Here is a 19,858-nt window from a genome sequence, read left to right as displayed (position 1 = left end):
GGGGCTTCAAAGTTCCGTGGCAAAATGTGTGTGAAGTCAGTAAAGTGTGAAATTTACGGTTGCCTCTGCCAAGGCCGAGTGAGAGGTTGGGGGTAATGAAAAGCATGCTCAATTTTCTTTTTTTTTGCCACCGAACTTTGGAGCCCATTTAACAGTTTGGTGTAAACATTTTCCCAAAATCTGTAGCTTCTGGTTCGTATAGTTACTGTGTTATTCTAAACTATTAAAATTTAATTAAGTAGGTTCCAATTTTTTTTTTGGAAACTTGATTAATTGATCCAAAACAGGTTTGTTATATACCCGTAGCAAATTTGTACTAATTGTTGGTGTTTGCTCAAACATTGAACTGAGCACAAAAAGGTAAATAAATAAAATTTGGGTCTTACAATAATTGTAACACAGCCCTAATAAATTTTACAGTTGTGTATGTTTCTCTGAAATATTTTACTCATAAACCATTGTCTGGTTATTTGTAAAAAAAAACGAGCGCCAAATAGCCCTCGTAAATATCCCTGTAGGAATATTTATGTACTTAAAACTGGACCTTGAGTAAGAAATACTGTAAATACGTATTTTTGTAATTATTTTGCAATAAAAAAGTAAAACATGTCTGAAAGTGACCTAAGTAATACTAACTTCGAAACGCAAATTATTGATTCTAGTTCTTCTGAAGATGAGGAAATTTCAGGGCAGAATAATTTAAACAATAATATAATCAATGTAGCTATACATTGGGCGTAAAGTGGATCATTTAAATATGCATTAGAGATTGGCAACTTCGTATAGTCCGCAGCAGGAATCCATACCTTACTTGGAATGCTTATCCTGGCGTATCACGTATGGTAAGATAACTCTGATGGCTTTGGCCCCGCCTACGAGTGAAAAAATCCTCTTTGCGCGCGCTCCGTCGCAAATTGTGTCAAAAAAAAACCGTCAGCCTCATTGAAACGAAAATCTGGCGCGATAAGCATTCCAAGTAGAGGTATCGATTCCTGTCTGCAATCATAAACGTTCCATTGAGTAGGGACTTGAGTACGATAGTGGTATTTCCAATTACCCGTATGATCAGGAAAAGCGCATCTAGCTATTTTCTCAAGGGTTTGGCGGTAATATATCAATATTTCACGTTTTCCTTAATTCTCCGGTAATTGAAGATTATCAGTCGGGGGACTAGTCCCAAATGACTATCGCTTTCTTGTATTTAACAATAACCCCTAGCAACCAATGAGATCAAATATTTGTCGCGACTAAAACGAATTGTTCTACATTCCCGAAGTTACTTTGTACACTCGCGGACAACGAGTATACACCTGAATCTATAAACAAAACCTTAATCTTTAAACAAAGCGCTATCGCTGATTCACTATGACATCGTAAATGTACTCTCCAGGTTTGAGAGTAGAAAATTCTTTACTTTCAAGACCTTGACGGCATTCCGAAGAAGAAGCCCAATGATCTTTAACGTTCAACTCTCCCAAATCGTCAAAATCGGGGTCAGAGCTAGTCTTACACGTGGTGGTCTTACGTCTTCGCCGACACATTCTTCCTCATCTGGGATCCTTCTTTTCTGACCTCCCCGTTTTCGTTTCCGTCAGTCTTTGGGCCATTACTACAAAATAGGTAGATTTTCACTCTCGAAGTAAGAGCTCTCCGTAAATTGTAACGCGCGTATATTCTAGAGATGGTTCGTCTGTTACGCTAGTCTATTGCCACTAAGGGCAGTGTCACCACTGCCGTATTATTATCTAACCGTCAGTGACGTAGATCTAGGGTTTATTTTTGTGTCCTAGCTCCCTTCGGTGTACCTTCAACTGTTCTAAATTCTTACTCATTCTCGACTCTTCTCCGACTTTTACAAAGTCTGACCTTCCCTTTGACCAAGAACGTATATATGTATAAGAACGTTGAACAAAAGACATCGCTTGGACCATGATTTAATCGGTTTCAGAATAACTCCGCCCTAAAATCCGCGTGCAGCACGCGCTTGAACAGGAAACGGTTATAACCTTTAGCTCGAGCCGCACGCGGTTTTTTTGGGCGGAGTTATTCTGTAACCGATTGCATCATGGCACCAGGCGCCAATTTGATCGTTCAACGTTCTTATACGTATATACGTTCTTGCTTTGACGAATATCTGGCAACGTCACTGCTAACCGTAAAGCAGCATTAATAAAATATAAGGGATAAATACATTTATTATAACGAAAGTGTCACCCCTTCTGAGGGTGATCTACGAAGGAATAAGAAATAAAATTACGCAGATAATATACAATGAAAAGGCTAGAATAAATGCGTGTAAAATAAACGAAGAAATCGATTAGGATAAATGGGTTTTACCAAGAATTTATAGAGGATTTATAAGATTATATTATATTTCTCAGAATGGCAACGCCCCAAAATACCACGTGTAGCAATCTATATTATAGGTAAAGCTATAATTCTAAGAAAACCTCTAAAACTCATGGTTTTACTTCACTTTGAAAGTAGAATATATATTATAAGGTTCCCTTACTATAAATCTCGAATAAACCTAGAAACCGTCTCAAATAATATGAAGTCTAGTTCCCTTACTAAAAGGTTGGAATAGGTATTGAAAAATAATTCGAATAAACCGCCACAGAATGAAATCTCTGTTCTTGGAAACCATATCGCCGTGTAGTGGATTGGAAAAACGCATGACTGTATGACAAAACCACTACCCAAAATTCGTTCAAATAAATAGAATAAATGGGCAATATATTTAAAACCGTCGCGTGGAAATTAAGGAAACTATCATGATTTGTACGACATAAAAAATTCAGGTATTCGAAAAGGAAGCAACGAAAACCGATAGAATAAATTCGAAATACGAAGAAACGCGGATATGATAAAACGCCATTCGAATTTCGATAAACGCTTTAAAATAAAAATAATAAATGGGCAGTATTTTTTAAACGGTCTAGTGGAAATTAACGAATCTAGCACCTTTTGTACCCCTTTTCAGGGTCTTCGTGACGACATATAAAAAAATTCCAGAGATTAGCTCCGAATCGATCTCTGACATCATAGTTCTCGCCCCAATCGACTAGAGTAAAACCGCAAATGGAACATTCCATTATCATATTCCCGCGCTTTGTTGTTTTTCGTCTACCAGTTATTTGAATTTTCGCTTCTTGGTCTGCCATTTTGTCAAAAAATCAAAAAGAACACGCAAAAAGTTTCTCCGATCTCGAGATCGGAGCACCCGAGAGCAGCAAATGGAATATGCGGAAACTTGATCGGAGCACGCAAAGGGAACATAAAATGTTGATCAGAGCAAGCACGTAGGTATAGAAAGTCTAAGGGGGGGCACGGGTTATAACACAACCAGATGAAATCGCGAGCGTAGCAAGCGCGAAATTTTTCGTTAGCAATAACGCAAATTTAAAGTACTGGCTAGACTCGGGACGAGTGACAATGACATTTCCGCACGTGTATCAAACGAAGTTTTTTAATACATTTAATGTTGCGCTCCTTTCGTAAGAAGGGAATCGAGTCCTAAGGGGGGGGGGGTTAAACCCCCTAACCCCCCCCTTATATACGTGCTTGGATCAGAGCCATCTAGAGCGCTTGAGAGCAGTCAAATGGAAAACGCTTAGGGTATTTAGATTCCCTTGCTATTTTATTTAGGTTCGAGTAAAGTTTTGATTCTCTCGATATAAGCCTCGAATAAAGAAACATTTTATTTACCTTTAATTGAACAACTTTTATTTAATAATTACAAATTTTTTAAAGAATCTCTTAGTTTAATTCCTAATAATAATATAAAAAATATCGTCTTATCTGGCACACTTGGCGTCTCTAGCATAATAGTAGGATAGAACTTTTTTCGGATTTATTCTAATCTATTTTTTTAGACAGGCCCGATAGTAGGATTTCGTTTGTACCCTTTTCCACAACTTATGCGAAAGTTCAAAGTTAGGTTAAAAAGCCTAGAACATGACGTATCTTTTTAATAAGTAAAGGCCGATATATATTTAAAGAAGTAATACAGGTAAATACTAAAAATTTGCATTCCCTTTTCGATATTAATTCAATTTAAAGGGTTTGGAATGGCAAGTATTTAGGCCTTTGCCACGTTTACTAGTTGACGTTCAAATCTTGGATTCGCATTATTTGCATGAATGTCATACTTAAACTATTTGGATAATGATTCCATGTTTAGTCTTAATTATGATCCTCTAATTTTTATTGTTTTACCGTTTAATTGCCATATATTTTTCAGATATCTTAAATTATGGATACAATTTTATCCGAATTCATTGCACGAACATCTGCAGAGCCTGGGCTGGCTGTAGACTTACTAGAAGGTTAATACTTTTGATCTCTCAAGAGAAAGATGAAACCGTATATGCTTCAATATTTATACTGTTTAAGGTCATGATTGGGATCTTCAAAAAGCTGTATCAGCTTACTACATTATGAAAGGAATCTCTTCTGAACCTGAAACACAATTTCATTTTGAGTCTCAACTTCCAACTCCTGTGGAAAATATTGAAATTTTAAAAGATTTGGAAAAACCAAAAGAACTATTTAAATGTCCCGAGTCATTTTCATCCCCGTCAAAACCACCCTTGTTAAAAGCTGATGCTTTTGAAATTGACGATGGAGCAAGTATGCGTATTACTGCCATTAATGGGTATGTGTGATTAATTATGTCTTTGTTGAAATAGATAAAAAACTAACTAGAGGAATATCAAGAGCGACTGACAATGTCAATTTAGTTTCAAAAGCCAGGAGTGAATTTGCCCAAGACTTTAAATCCGAAGGCAGGGAAAGTAGTCCGTCACATATGTTACTAGAAACACCAATTTATACATTTACACTACCAAACTTGGCAACACAGCCTGAAGATTTCAGGGAGTTTCTCGAAAGAGATTTAATAGAAACTTCTACATTGGTTTCTTTAGAACAAGCTGGTAATTTGAATAGCGTTATTCTTCAAATCAAGTTTAGAATTGCAATTTTTTTTTACATTTTTGCCTTAGGTCGTTTGAATTGGTGGGCTGAAATGGGTGCTTGCCAAAGATTATGGCCCCTCGCAACCACTGGTGATGGGAACTGTTTACTTCACGCAGCATCTCTGGGCATGTGGGGATTTCACGATCGCCTGTTGACTCTCAGAAGGGCACTACATTCGGTATTATCTAAGAGTACTTTCACAGAGGCCTTTTATCGGCGTTGGCGTTGGCAAACTACTTTACAAAATAAGGAATCTGGTTTAGTCTACTGCGAAGATGAATGGGTCAATATAAAAATAATAATTTCATGATTTAGTCTCAATGTTTATATTCTGTTCTTCACATAGTTGAAAGAATGGAAAAATCTTTTGCAAATGGCATCTATTGAACCCCGTACTAGGTCACATCAAAGAGGGGAATACGCATCTGGTGGCAAAGGGTGGGTAAATCATTTCAGTCAACTGAAATAGTTTTTCTGGAATAATAATTCATGTCTGTGATTTTAAATAGAGGATTAGATACAGTTCTAGAGGAAGAGTGTCAATCTCAAGTTTACGAAAGTCTTGAAGAAATTCACGTTTTAGCTTTAGCTCATGTGTTAAGGAGGCCAGTCATTGTTATTGCAGACACCATGTTGAAAGGTATAATTTTCTCTTACATTAGATAAATTTTGCAAACTGCTTAATTGCGTTGCCTTTTCAGATGTTACTGGCGAACCCTTTGCTCCAATACCGTTTGGTGGTATCTATTTCCCTTTGGTTTTTACCCCATCAGAATGTCACAGGTCTCCATTATGTTTAACGTATGATGCGGCGCATTTTTCTGCCCTGGTAGCTATGGAGCGTAGCTACAGCGCTACTGTAGAACCTCATACTGTCGGTATGAAACTATTATTGAAAATTTAATTTTCAAATAAATTAATTCTGTCCTTGTATATTATTTAGCCGCGATACCGTTAACAGATCCAGATCGTAAAATACTTCCTATTCAGTTTGCTGTTGATCCCGGTAAAGATGTTCGTTGGGGGATTGACGATAATGATCCTTGGATGATTTCCAAATTAACGCTTTCAGAAAAGGATAAACTTAACTTGCTAAATGAATATTTAGATGTTATAGAAATACCTCTATTCACGGTAACGAGAGCCGATTTGACCACCGACGCTTATAGGTCTACAACAGGGTCTTTGGCCAATGGCTATTCTGAATATGAATTAAAAAGAGCTACAGGAAGTTTCGAATCTGAAGATAGTTTATCAAATAATCCTGGATCCTCCAATCAAAATCATTCTAAAAGTAAAGCTGCTAAACAGTTGCAATCCGTAGCGAAACAGTTTGGTAGCTTAGGTCGGAGTGTGAGTAAAAAAATCAAGAAAAATTTCAATAGTTTGACACGACGTAGCTCTTCATTTAAAGGGGACTTAGATTCTACTTCCTTACCCCTGACTAAAGATAAGAAAATCTGTAAAATCCAAACTGGTGAAGATGCGACCAAAAATGTGGATGGGCTAATAGCAGCTGTGCTACACACTGACAAACGTCACGAATATCAAGAAGAAATGATCAAAAATTATCTCAGTTCAGCTAAACAAAGGTTTGAAAAGGAGAAGAAGAACTTTCAGAAGCAAGGTCTAGACAACAGAAAATTGAATGTAATTCACCCCACAGTTCCATGCGTCAACACTGGATGCGTTATGTATGGCACTATGGCTACAAATTATTTGTGCTCAACCTGTTTCTCAAGTCAGAAAGCGCAAGAAGCTGAAATTACAAATAAAAAGCTGATGAGGAATTCCGGTGATGGAATTGTAATATCATCTGGAAACTCTGCTTTTTACACTGAAAGTGACGCTGATATGTTAGCTGCTGTAGCTAAAATGCCTGTTGGTAACCGAAATTCTGTTAAACAAGATCAATCTCTGTACCTAGCCAAATCAGTGTTTTACGATGTTCGTGAGACGAGAAGTGATAGGAGAACGAATCCCGAAAGATCTGATATCTCTGTCAACGATGACGAGAGTGCAACATCTCAAAATAATTTGGTTCCAGCTTTAGCCACAGGGGGAGCTCTGTAATAAAACGTTAATTTGTTTTTTCTTAACAGCTTTTGAAATTATATTTTAAAAATGTTAGGTGTACGGGTTCAAACTAAACCACTGGAAACTAGCTTTTTAACCTAAGAGCGTTTCTCATAAAAAAAGTGCAAAAAAAGGAAAAGAAATATTTTATATTTACTTCTATTTTTATTGGTTAATTGTTAACTGGACCTTGTTCTGGTGATATTTAGTTTAGGCTCAGATTTATTGTAATTTTAAACTATTCCAATTGTTGGAAGATTTTTAAGGGTAAACAAATTTAAAAGTTTATGTTAATTCATATACTTTTTGGTCAGTAGTTTCAGTAGTATTACTAGTCAACTCGTAGGTTTTTGATGTGCTTAAGTTCTTTTACCAGAAAAAAATTAAGATTAAGCTAGAAAATTTAAGTATATCTCACTAAATTTGATATTTAAATCCTAATGTTTTAGTTCTTGCACACGCTTATTTTGAGGCAGCCTGTATAAAAGCATAAAACAAAATCATAAAAATTAAAAAATGGTGCCTTTTAACTAATTGTGGATAACATTTCACTGTGCCAATTATCATGCCCATTGCCTCTATTTCACTTGAGCTTATTAGTGATAATTTAAAAAAACCAAAAATGTTGGTTATATTCACTTTTACCATTTAATAATTTAAAGCAATATATATTTAAACTGTTGGATTTTCTACCACGAGCTGTATTTTGTGATAAAAATTTATTTATCCCACACAAACTTTAGCAAAACTAATTGTTATAACCTACTCCTTCCCACCTTGTGTTATTTTTTTGCGAAAGATCGGTAGGAGGGGCCTGTTTTTAAAGTCTAAAAATTGTAGATTGATGAATGTTATTAAAATTGGTTTTAATATCTTTGATTGTAGTTTAATTCAAAATCGCAACCCCCTTGCCCACAAGCTTTTTTGATTTTCTATAGTGCGCGCGTTAACCACGTGTAGTTTGACAGTTGTGAACTATAACCTTTGTCACGTGACTAAGGTGTGGTTGAAACAAGGAGCAGCCGAGGCATAAAAGTAACCTCCCCCGCAGCCGCTGTCACTTCTGTTTCCATTCTATAGTTTTTAGGGAGTTTTACATCTTTCAAACCTAAATTTAATTAAATAACCTAAAACTTTTATTAACATCAATGGCGGATACTAGAATAAAGCAGATTAAAATTAAGCACGGGATAGTGAAAAGGTTCGTTGCTTTACTTTGTTATATGGGATTAATTTAACTCTTCCTTTCTCTAGATTTGGTAAGAAGTTGAAAAATATAATTTTATTTGTGCATGTGCTTCTAAAATAGGTTGTCTAAAGAGAAAGCAATGTATGAAAAAGAGGCTGAACAACAGAAAGAAAAGGTTGAAAAAATGAAAGAAGATAAGGGAAAAGATGAATATGATATCAGAAAACAAGTAAAATTGTAGCCACGAGGTATTTGGCCCTGATATTGCTATTTTTCAAAAATTATAAATTTTCTTATAGCAAGAGGTATTACAAGAAAGTTTAATGATGGTTCCTGATTGTAGAAAAAGACTAAGCGCGGCTTATAACGATTTAAAGAACATTTTGGTATATCATTTTTATTAATGCTAATTCCTTATATTTGGTAATTTTATTGAAGTAATATTTATTTAACAGGAAACGGAAAGTGATTTAGCAGAAAATGAAGACTATATGGCTGCAAAACTTTTATTAGAAGATGTTTCTCCAAATGTATAGGATTTTTTTTATTGAAAGCAGCTTTAACTATTAACCAAATATATCTATGTAATTACACAGTGCTACACTATCTGATTTCTAATTAATGTATAAAACGTTTAGTGCCATTCCTTTTTCTATTTTTTGACATTTAAATTTAATTAAAAATAAAAAATAATTTTCAAAATGTTTCTGATTTAAAAAAATAGAGGGCGACATGGTCCTAACATTTCCTTTTCTAGGCAATTGGACCAGACTTGGAAATAGTAATATATTTTTAAAAATAGGGTAAGATTTTTGCGTGACCATATCATCGGGCAGGTTATTCCAGTCATTCAAGGGCCCCACCGGTGTTTTAAAAATTCACCCAGAAAAGCAGGTAGCAGACGGGCCCTAGGTTTGGACAGCTTTAGGGTATGACCTCGAGTAGTGGATTTAGAATTGAGGGTGAAAAAGTCTGAGAAATGTAGATCGAGACCATTATAATTTGTGCCTAGTAGTAGCGGATCCAAGGAGGATAATCCTTGGCGGAACCACTCTACGGCCTCTCATTGGCTGAAGGTTCAAGGCGAACTGGCGTCAAGCTCGGCTGTAGGCGGCAGCTTTCTAGTTACCTATGAGATTTCGATGAGGTGTGCAGTCCAAATTGGGGAACAGTAATCGATAAGTGGTAAAGCCAGGGAGATATATAATTTGTTTAATAAGGGGTGGGGATCGAAAATTTAAGTTTCGGCGAATAAGACCAGTGTTGTGATAGGTTCTTTATGATTAATCAAGCTACGTAAATACGAAGGAACTTTATTGTCTGGCTACATAATACACAATGCCTCGTACGCGTCTTTTCCCATTTAGTTCTTTCACTTCCGATGAGTGATAGCGCCACCTATGGGCACGTGTTATTATGTTTATTCTAATCGGGTTACTATTACATCAATTTTTTTTTTTACGATTGTCCATACCGAATAGGAGGCTTCACGACTCTGTCCCGAGTGGAGCGAATGGACGGTATCGCTTGGCTTGGTTGTGAAGGTTTCAACTGGCTGGGTGCGAAGGTTTCGACTGGCTGGGTTGCGAAGGTTTCGACTGGCTGGGTTGCGAAGGTTTCGACTGGCTGGGTTGCGAAGGTTTCGACTGGCTGGGTTGTGGTCCGAATGGTGCACATGATGGGAATGGTGATCGGAGTATTGGAGAAAAGGGTGGTGGATAGCGCTGTGAATTCCCGGATACCATGGGGTCCGACTGTGGTTGTCGTTAGAGAAGATCGGAGTAGGGGGAATTCCCTGGATGGATATGTTGAGGCAATGGTGCTGTCGAGGAAAACGGTGTGGGTAATGTAGCCGGATGTCGAGATGATTGTAGCGGTAATGTTATTAATGGTGGTGGCCTTTTGATAGTATGAGTGTGCGATTTCGAGACTTCCTGGGGTCTTTGGTTGATTGGTTTGGTGTTTGGTATTATTTGATGCGGGACTATGTCTTGTTTCGGTACTGCGTACTGTACGGTTTGCCTGTTATGTTGATAGAGCCTTGGATGTGATTCTGTGGTAAATGTGGGTGATAGTAGTTGCTCTGTCGATGGCTCTGGTTGAGTTACGTCTAGAGGTTGTGGTCGCAGGTGATATCGGGTGCGGCATAATATTTTACCTACGGTGGTTTTGATGAGGTAGGAATGCGGTGGCTCTGCCAGTGCGGTAATGGTTGCTGGTATTCCAGGTTCGGTGTCCTGCATAGTATAGAACTTGTTGACCGATTTGTAAGGTTTCTGGCGTGAGGTGACGACGATCTTGATTGTTATGCACCATCTGATCCTGGCGAGCTTTTAATGTGCGGTCGATGTGATCCGTTGGAAAGGGTGGGCCGTTGTCAGAAACCAGTCTTTGCGGTGCTCCATGGCGAGAAAAATGAGGGTTTAGAAATTTAATTACGGATGAAGCATCGGTGGTAGGCAACTCTGCCACCTCAACGTATTCGGAGTAGTAGTCTACTATCAGTATGCGATTCTGTCGTTGCACATGGAATAGGCCCGTCCCGACAGTTTCCCACGGTAAAGTTGGTGTGGTGTGGGGAAGAATCTGAAGCGGCAAGTTGGCAGGATCTCGGGAACGACAGATGGTGCAGCGGCGAACAAATTCGGTGATGTCGGAGGTTATAGATGGCAAATATACGTTAATTTTCGCTTTAGCCAGGCAAGCTTTCACTCCCTGATGCGCCACTTGGATTTGGGTCATTGTGTCGTGACGAAGACAGTCTGGTACATACAAGCGATCACCTCTGTAGAGGAGTCCTTCAGACTCGTGTAGTTCTTTTTTAGAGCCCAAAAAGGGCGAAGTGAAGGAGGGAGCTTGTTTAGATTATTTGGCCATCCGTTGCGGGTATATTGAAGAAGAGTTTGCGAGGTGTTGTCTTCTGCGATTGCTTGCCGAAAAGCGGATCGTTTGGAAGGAGAGAGTACCGTGAGCGAGTGAACAGCGGCACATGGTCCTTCTAGCTCATGTGTATCAATCATCATATGCGTTTGAGGGGCCCTTGAGAGTGTGTCCAACTGTCCACCACTGGAAGATGAGTTCCCGGAACGTACACCATCGTGAAGCTGTAGCGCATGAGACGGAGGACCAATCGTTGTAGGCGTGGAGACAAGAGACTGAGCGGTTTGTGGATTATGGCCGTCAAGAGCTTGTGGTCCGTCTGTATTGTAAAGTTTGTACCCGCAAAATAATAATGAAAATGTTCCCAAGAGTGAATGATGCCTACCAACTCTTTTTCAATTTGTGCGTACCGCTGTTGAGTACTGTTAAAGGTGGTGGAAGTGTACTCAATCGGCTTGTTGTTTTGCAGTAAAACTGCTCCAACGCCAACAGGGCTGGCGTCCACAGAAATAGTGTTATGGGATTTGGGGTCATATAGCGCCAGAACTGGTGCGTTGGTGAGTAACGTCTTGACTCGTTGAAAGGCTACTTCGGCGTTGCTGTCCCAATGGAATGTAGTGTCCTTTTTGAGGAGTGAACGGAGGGGGGCAGTCTCTTGAGAGTGACCTGGTAAAAACTTGATTAGGAAATTTACCATGCCCAGAAATCGTTGCAGGGCCTGTTTATCAATTGGAGATGGTAAGGCATCTATCGCCTTGGTCTTATTAGGGTCCGCATGTATCCCAGTGGACGTGATGATATGTCCTAAGTATCTAACCGTGGACACCGCCAACTGCATTTTCGATGAGCTGAACGTTAAGCCTGAGTGACGGGCTCGATCGATAACACGACGCAAAAGTGGTGAGTGGTCTTGGGCCGTACGTGCGATCAGCAGAAAATCATCTGTCGAAATCTTGATGTCTGGAAAGAGGTGTGGTGGGTAGATGTCCTGCATCGCTTTCTGAAAAAATTCCGTAGCGGTGCAAATGCCGTACGGTAGCCGTAGAAAACGGTCGCGACCGAATGGTGTGGCGAACGTACATAAGTACGAGCTTGTTTCATCGAGCTTTATTTGCCCATAAGCACTCTTGGCATCTAACACCGTGAACAAAGCAGATCCATTCGCAGAAGAAAAGATTTCCTGTGCCGTTGGAGAAGGATGGGTTTGTCTTTTTATAGCTTTGTTCAACTCACGGGGATCCAGACATAGGCGAAGTGAATCATCTGGTTTTGTGACTATTACTAGGCCATGAACCCAGTCAGTGGGTTCGGAGACAGGGGCGATGACGCCGTTTGATTCCATTCGACGTAGTTCCTGAAGTGATAGGCTTGAGGTACTTTCCGGGCTGCTGTGGCATAGGGAATGGCGTTGGGCTTCAGGTGAATGTGGTGGACACCAGGAGGTTTTCCAATCGTGTCAAAGCAATCCTGGTATTCCGCTATGATTTCCCGTGCTGTCAATTCCGTGGTCGCTGTTGTGTTGTCCACCCGTACGGTTGTTTTCACAGAAGTTGGGTGATGTACCAGTACCGGTGCCGTCACTGCGAGGGATGCAGGGTGATTCCGGATAATGAATCCAAGTGCCACGGTGGCAGCGGCACCGAGAATGGGAGATGTGGGCTCTGGTGTTACATAGAAACTACAAACGGAGGATTGTAGTGGTGAGGCACAGTGTATCGTCAAAACTCCTAGAATTGGTACACTGTGTCCGGAGTAGGACGAGGTACGATATTGAGGCGGAGTCAGTGCTGGTCGGAATGGTAACAAGTCGTAAACAGTTTTGGGTATAATGTTTACTTGTGATCCCATGTCCAGCTTGAAAGAGACTGGTAAGTTTCCCAGAAGTACCGTATCATACCATTCTTCACTGTGGGTTTCTATGCCGGCAGGTGGGATTTGCACTGTGGTATCGCAAAACAGAGTCTTCGTGAGAGAGTGTAGGTAGAGGGTATGCATGTCAGGTGGTGTCGTGGGATCTTGAAAATCGGCTAGGTTGGTGGATGCAAGGTGATCACTAGAAATGGTAAGAGAGTCAGTTTGATAGTTGAGCTCTGGAAGATCTGAACACAAGGAGGAGCTCTGGTCGTCTTGTGGGTCCCATGATGTATAGGGAACAGTATGATCGGCTTGAGCAAAATATTGCGTATGGTATGGGGCGACAGTTAGTTCATACGCAGACCGAGTAGAGCGGCATGAACTCGCCCAGTGGCCCCGGCGTTGACAAGAGTAACAGGTAGAATTCGCAGCCGGGCAGTGACCCTGTAGGTGAGAAATTCCGCAGTTGCGACAAGACGGGGTAGCAGTGTTCGATGGAGGTGGACGACCTCGTGGTAGTCCACCCGGGCGTGTGGCATGTGCAGAAGTAGGGCGCGAAAATCGTGTCGACGGTGGGAGACGTGGTGCCGACGAATAGTGATGAGGTGGACGGTAAGTCTGGGCAACCGTGTGAGAACGACCCCGAAAAGCATGACCACCACGATGAGCAGGTGTATACCGCAGAGCATCCAACTAGACAGCGGTGGAGGGAATGCTGTGCGGAAATGACTTGGGTGGTGCAAGAGTCTTAGCATGGCGGGAGGAGGCCTCTTCCGATTGACATAACTCAACCACTTGGTGTAATGTAATCGTACGTTTAGTTAGAATTTTCTTACGAAGATCGTCATTGAGAATTCCCATTGCGATGATAGTACAGAGAAGAGTGGATTTAGCTCACAGTGACGTGCTTTGGTTTTAATTGCGGTAAGAAAGTCCGCAAAAGATTGATGTGGCTGTTGTCGAGTGGTCAGGAGGTCAAATTGAGCGGAAATCAAATTTGTACTAGGTGCGTAGTAATTATCGAATTCAGTAAAAACTTGTTCCAAAGTGAGTTGTCCTCCATTGGGTACAGGTATAGTGAAAGTTTGATACAGGTCGTTGATATGGTCACCGGCAAAGTAAAGGAAGTTCGCAATTTGAATGTCATCGGTAGAGGTTGATAATTTTGTTGCCGTGGCATAAATTTTAAATTTGTGTTTATAGTCTGCCCATGATTGTGCGGGATTATTGAGGTCGGGTACAAAGGGCTCCGGCCCGGTAAACGCAGTAGTAGCGGCCATTAGGTCGGTTAGGCTTAGAGTGCAGGATTAGGGTTAGCGATTGTAAATAAACTCAAAATAAAACTGAGATAAAATCAATTAAAAGCCGCAAATTGCGATTAAACTTTAAAAAGAAAGAATTATCTAATCGAAAAATATATCTCACTTCTGACACCATGTTGAGATAGGTTCTTTATGATTAATCAAGCTTAGAGGTCGGCGGAACAAATAAATTAACCGCAAAAATTTCAATTAATCATTAAAATTAGTATTATTTGTTTTATACGAATAAATTATACGATTAAACAACGATTTAACATGCAAAATTAATCATTTTTTCGAATATTTCTGAATAATTCTCGGTTATGGATAAATATAAACAATCGTATAATTTCTTATTCAAACGCCGACCTCTAATCAAGCTTCGTAAATACGAAGGAACTTTATTGTCTGGCTACATAATACACAATGCCTCGTACGCGTCTTTTCCCATTTTAGTTCTTTCACTTCCGATGAGTGATAGCGCCACCTATGGGCACGTGTTATTATGTTTATTCTAATCGGGTTACTATTACCATAGACTAAGTCCTTAGTCTATGCTATTACATCAACCAGCAATGGAGCATATGCGCTTAGTAATTTTGTGGGTATGAGTGACATGAGTCGAAAATTTAAGACTGGGATCCAATGTGATACCGAGGTCACGTTCAGAAAGAGTAGATGAAATAGCGGAGCCCATGATAGTGTCAACATAGTTTGGGTTTTTACGACCGAGATGTAGCACCGAACACTTCGCTGTGTTGAATGATAAGCCATGATAGTTAGCCCAGGTAACTACCACGTCGAGGTCAGCCTGGGGTGCCAAATTATCGGAGTGTAGTTTAATTTTGTGAGACAGTTTTGTGTCATCAGCGAATAGTAAAACCAAGGTAACACACACAACAGCAGGCAGATAAATAATTAAAATGTTAAAGAGCAGGGGACCCAAGACCGACCCTTGAGGAACACCCTGGTTCACAGTACTCCAAGTTGAAGCCTCACCTAGCAGGACAACCCTTTGCTTACGGTCCACGAGGTAATTCTTTAACCAACACAAGGCGGTCCCCTCAATACCTGCCACCTGAAGCGCCTCGAGTAGAATGTTGTGCGGAATCGAATCGAAGGCCTTGGAAAAATCTAGGAAAATTATGTCGACACCATAGCCCTCATCAAGCCAACGAGACCAGGTATTAGTGGCAAGTAGCAGGTTCGTCAGGGAGGGGGAGAAAAAATTTGTACTTTGCAGAAAATAAGTAATTTTGTCATGGACTAGGTGTTCAGAAAATTTAGGAACCTGATTGAGATTGCTAATTGGGCGGTAAGTTGTGGGGTCATATCTAGAACCTTTTTTATGTATGGGGGTTATGTGGGCCTCTTTCCAAGGTAGTGGGAGTTCACAAATGAGCGAGAAATGAGTATGTACAAGCGGAAAAACAGCTCATTAGCAAGTGACCGAAGCAGAAGAGGGTGGAGACCGTCAGGCCCTGGGGATTTAGAAGCTATAAGCTGACGTAATAATCGGTAAATATCTAAAGGCTCGCAGGAGAAGGATGTAAGAGTGCGCTTCACAAGCACAGAGGGAATGGGAGCAACTAAGGGAATGGGAGCAACTAAGGGAGCGGGAGCTACTAAGGGAATGGGAGCAACTAAGGGAACGGGATAAACTAAGGGAGCCCCGCTGGCTCTAACAGTGGAGGCAAAGAAGTCATTTAAAACAGTTGAGTTAATAAGCTCAGAAATAGGCGCAGCAGCCTTAAATTTTCGACTCCGGGACAAACGAAGGTCAGACCTAGGATCAGAAGGGGGCTTACGCAATGGGAGTGAGAAACGCATCCCAGGACTCGGAGATGCTGGCGGAACACAGAACTAGTGACCAATCGATAGAGGATAAAAAGGCACTGAAGGACTCATAGTCCCTTTGAAGAAATTTGGTCTAGGAATGAAAGTGGGACGTGACCCACACAAGATAGACTGAAATAATACAACACCGTGGTCACTACGGCCGAGGGCCGGAAGCACCTCCGAGTCAAGGGCTAGCGAAGAATCCGAAGTAAACGCCAAGTCGAGAACATTGTCCCGACAGAATGGACCACCATTCCTTGTGGGGACCTCAAGTGCTAGGGGCAGGAAGGAGAGATGACCAGTCAATATGGGGGTAATTAAAGTCACCAACAATTAAAAGGGACAGGTTACGTCGAACACAATAATGATTGATAGCCTTTAGAAAAATACAGAGCAAACCATGGTTAACATATTTACAGTTATTAGATCGATATAAAACAGCAATTATAGTAACCTTCGGGGGAGGGGAATGGTGCGTAACGGAAACAATTAAGATATCAATTCCTTCTATGTTGGGAGTAAAATTCTCAAGGGCAATATCACCAAAAGTAAGAGTACGCGCAGTAAGAGAACTTTCAATATAAAAAGCAACACCGCCATAGATGGTTAAGCCACGGTCTTGTCGGAAAAGAGAATACCCTGTAATAGTATGTTCAGCATCTGTGTGGTCAGAGGACCAGTGACTTTCGGTAATGGCTGCGAAAGCAACCCTGTGCTTTCGAAGGAGTAGAGCAAGTTAAGTGTGTTTATAAACCGATGTAAGTCCTTGAGCATTGGTGAGAATGGCGGGAGTCACAGCTGTGAGTGACTGCCCCGTTCGAAGTAGAAGGTCAGAACACACCTGAGGCGCATGGGACAAAAGGGATGGCAGACAGCCCAAGTACGTGTTAAATATTGATTTAATTTTTTCCTCTGACCCCGGTCTGGTTTCGAACATTTCTCTTTTTTCTCCTTTAGGTACTTGCAAGGATCCTATATGTTATAAGGATATGAGGCGCGATAGAGAATCCGTCTTTAGATTCCGCCAAAATTGGGCCTTGAGGGAATAGAAACAAGACGTCCCACGTTTAGAGGCTCTCTTAATATCGACGGCGCTGAAAGCGTTTTGAAAACACGGGCTGGCCGGAGGGCTACCTATCCTTCTAACATATAGGATCCTTGGTACTAGTGACCACGGTATTACTTTCTTCAATTTTGCTTTGTTTTGTATGTCTTCCATTTTAAGACCTAAACCTAATTTCTACAAAGGGAACTATGACGCTTTTAATAACTTTCTTTCGCGTATTGATTGGTCTCTGACGCTTTCCCGTGATTCCCTCGCTGACTCTTGGGTTGCCTTTCATACCCTCTTAACTGCCATCATTTCGTCCTTTATCCATTTAGTAAGCCGAAGCATCGTAACAGTAACTCTAGCCGCCGCTCTTCCTTAAGCAGAAAGGCTAAATCTATTGCCTGGTGTCGCCTAAATCAATCTAAAAAACGACACGCTTCCCAGTCAGTTATCTCTGGACATGTTGCCTCTTATCTTTAGGCTCGCAACGGCCACACTAATCACTCGCGTAATTTGAGGATAAAATCTGAGGCAGCTCTTTCCAGTCCTGTAAAGGTCAACCCTAAAGTTTTCTATTTTCACGTCAATCGAATTCGCGTTTCTCGCCATAAAATAATTGAAATTAAAAAATCTGATGGCTCCTCTACGACTTCTTCCTTGGAGGCCGCCAATGTTTTTAATCAGTATTTTGCCTCTGCTATTCAACCTCTGCCCTTTGTACCGTTTCCTTCTTGCGCTGCCCCTCTCTCTACTCTTGGCAAATTTACCTGTACGCCAGCTGATATTAATCGTCTACTTGGGAAACTAAAAATTGACAAGTCTCCGGGCTCCGACGGTATTCATCCACTCTTATTACGCAATTGTGCCGATTCCCTTGTTTTTCCCCTTTACCTTCTTATTTCGCTCTCCTTCTCGAATTGTTCTAACTTTCGCCCCATTTGCGTTTTAAATCAGGTTCCAAAATTGTCTGAAACCTTGGCTCTTGAACGGCTGCTTAGCTTCCTCTCTTCCTCAAAATTTTTCAGTAATGTCCAAGCAGCCCAACCTGGCTTTCTACCTAAACGATCCTGTCTCTCTAACCTCCTGTCTGCTTCAAATCGTTGGTCAATTTGGCTTGATCAGGGCTTCACCGTCGACGTAATTGTTCTGGATTTTAGAAAGGCGTTCGACTCCCTCCCCCACGCCGCTATAGAGACTTGGCACTCCGTAGCTTTGGCCATGGCCGCCATTGTGGTCATATTTTTCTCCCCACGATAAAAACTATTGAAAAAAAACTGTGACGTAGCACTGCCAAGTCCCTATTCTTTCCGCCCTTCAAGACGCCGGTGTTTGTGGTGAGACGCTTGCTTGGCTCTCGGACTACTTTTCTTCTCGTAAACAGCGTGTTGTGGTTCACGGTGAAGTTTCTGATTGGGCTGATGTCCATTGTGGTGTCCTCCTGGGTTCTGTCCTTGGTCCCCTTCTGTTTAACGTCTTAATTAACTCCCTCCCTGATGTTGTCCGTGATGCGCCCATTGAGCTCTTTGTGGATGACACTAAATTATTTCATTGTATCAAATCCTCTCCCGATTGTCCGTGTCTTCAATCTAACCTTAACGCTGTTGTTCTCTGGGCTGACTCGAAGGGGTTATCTTTCAACACCGACAAATGCTCCGTCTTACACTTAGGAAGGAATAACCCCAATCACACATATTTTGTTAGGGATGCCGCAATTAACCCTATACTCTATCTCAACGCGATTTAGGCATTATTGTGGATCCTTCTCTGAAATTCTCGAGTCACGCTAACAAAATTTCTAAGAAAATTCGCTCTATTACTGGTGTTGTCAGTCGCAATATTTTCTTCCGCTCTCATAGGCTAATTCGTACCCTATATAATTCCCTAATTCTTCCCCACTTGGATTTCTGTTCCCCAATCTGGTGCCCTCGTCTCCAATCGGATATCCTTGCTCTCCAAAAAGCTCAAAATGCCTTCGCTAAGCTTCCCCACAAAATTTAGTTTCTCCCTGCCCCCTCTCGCTCGCAGTACCTTCGCATCGATCCTGTACATCTTCGACACCGTGTTAATGATCTCTGTTTGCTTGACGATTGTTTCTATAAGAACTTAACTCTAAATTTTGACGATTTCTTCTCTCTTAGTTCCTCCCAAACTCGGGGTCGCTCACTCAAACTCTCCAAGCCCAGAGTTCGTTCCGCTCAGCGTCTAAATCATTTTTCCTGTAGTGTTGTTAAGGACTGGAATTCCCTTCCCCATGAGATTGTTTCTATCCCCAATCGCCACACGTTTCGCTGCCACGTCTCTGCCTTTTTAGTTTCACATCGAATATATATTCGAAGTGACACTATTGCTATGGACGGAATGTCGTTAAGTAGTTTTCGTAAAAAATTACTTGTCCGAACAAAAAACAACACTCTACATAGTAATTATTTGACTAAAAATTATCTCTTTTATAAAATTTTCCACTCAATTTCGTTAAAATTTGGCTAGAAAAAATGGTCTAGCATTTGGGTTATTTTTCAAGAAAAAATTACAGTTTGGCAGGACCGTAGCCAAAAAAAAAATTCGTTAAAGCACGAGTAAGCCGCGACGATTTCCCCTTAGCTTCCCTGTATAACTTTTTAAGAAAAAAAAGTTGTCAAGAGAGGGCGCTAGCTATGCGGGAGATATCGGTCTGGTCAGACCGAGTGG

The 19,858-nt window shown here is 40.9% G+C and overlaps 2 protein-coding genes across 2 annotated transcripts; both read left to right on the top strand.

Moving 5' to 3' along the window:
• The first annotated feature begins 3,885 nt into the window (after positions 1 to 3,885).
• Positions 3,886 to 7,930, top strand: LOC149923201 (OTU domain-containing protein 7B-like). The gene is made up of 9 exons (XM_090162796.1): positions 3,886 to 4,012; positions 4,244 to 4,328; positions 4,396 to 4,632; positions 4,692 to 4,937; positions 5,007 to 5,263; positions 5,327 to 5,418; positions 5,490 to 5,620; positions 5,682 to 5,858; positions 5,924 to 7,930. Exons 2-9 carry the CDS (start codon positions 4,256 to 4,258, stop codon positions 7,051 to 7,053), a joined length of 2,343 nt encoding a protein of 780 aa, XP_090018922.1. The 5' UTR covers positions 3,886 to 4,012; positions 4,244 to 4,255; the 3' UTR covers positions 7,054 to 7,930.
• A 123-nt stretch (positions 7,931 to 8,053) lies between these two features.
• Tbca (Tubulin binding cofactor A) lies at positions 8,054 to 8,890 on the top strand. Its single transcript, XM_090162797.1, has 4 exons — positions 8,054 to 8,257; positions 8,366 to 8,474; positions 8,545 to 8,631; positions 8,701 to 8,890. Exons 1-4 carry the CDS (start codon positions 8,205 to 8,207, stop codon positions 8,779 to 8,781), a joined length of 330 nt encoding a protein of 109 aa, XP_090018923.1. The 5' UTR covers positions 8,054 to 8,204; the 3' UTR covers positions 8,782 to 8,890.
• Positions 8,891 to 19,858: the final 10,968 nt, after the last annotated feature.

This window comes from Leiobunum rupestre, chromosome 11 (assembly GCF_980474605.1).
Source record: "Leiobunum rupestre chromosome 11, qqLeiRupe1.1.hap1, whole genome shotgun sequence".
Taxonomy (NCBI): Eukaryota; Metazoa; Arthropoda; class Arachnida; order Opiliones; family Sclerosomatidae; genus Leiobunum; species Leiobunum rupestre.
Note: the sequence above shows the minus strand (reverse complement) of the source record. Positions and strands in the feature narration are given on the sequence as shown.

Excerpts from the sequence above, each read along its gene's own strand:
- LOC149923201 (XM_090162796.1), top strand. The coding sequence starts at position 4,256 with ATGGATACAATTTTATCCGAATTCATTGCACGAACATCTGCAGAGCCT. Across the intron at positions 5,264-5,326 it reads TCTACTGCGAAGATGAATGG|TTGAAAGAATGGAAAAATCT; the intron begins GTCAATATAAAA and ends TTCTTCACATAG. Across the intron at positions 5,419-5,489 it reads TACGCATCTGGTGGCAAAGG|AGGATTAGATACAGTTCTAG; the intron begins GTGGGTAAATCA and ends GATTTTAAATAG.
- Tbca (XM_090162797.1), top strand. The coding sequence starts at position 8,205 with ATGGCGGATACTAGAATAAAGCAGATTAAAATTAAGCACGGGATAGTG. Across the intron at positions 8,258-8,365 it reads AAGCACGGGATAGTGAAAAG|GTTGTCTAAAGAGAAAGCAA; the intron begins GTTCGTTGCTTT and ends CTTCTAAAATAG. Across the intron at positions 8,475-8,544 it reads AATATGATATCAGAAAACAA|CAAGAGGTATTACAAGAAAG; the intron begins GTAAAATTGTAG and ends ATTTTCTTATAG.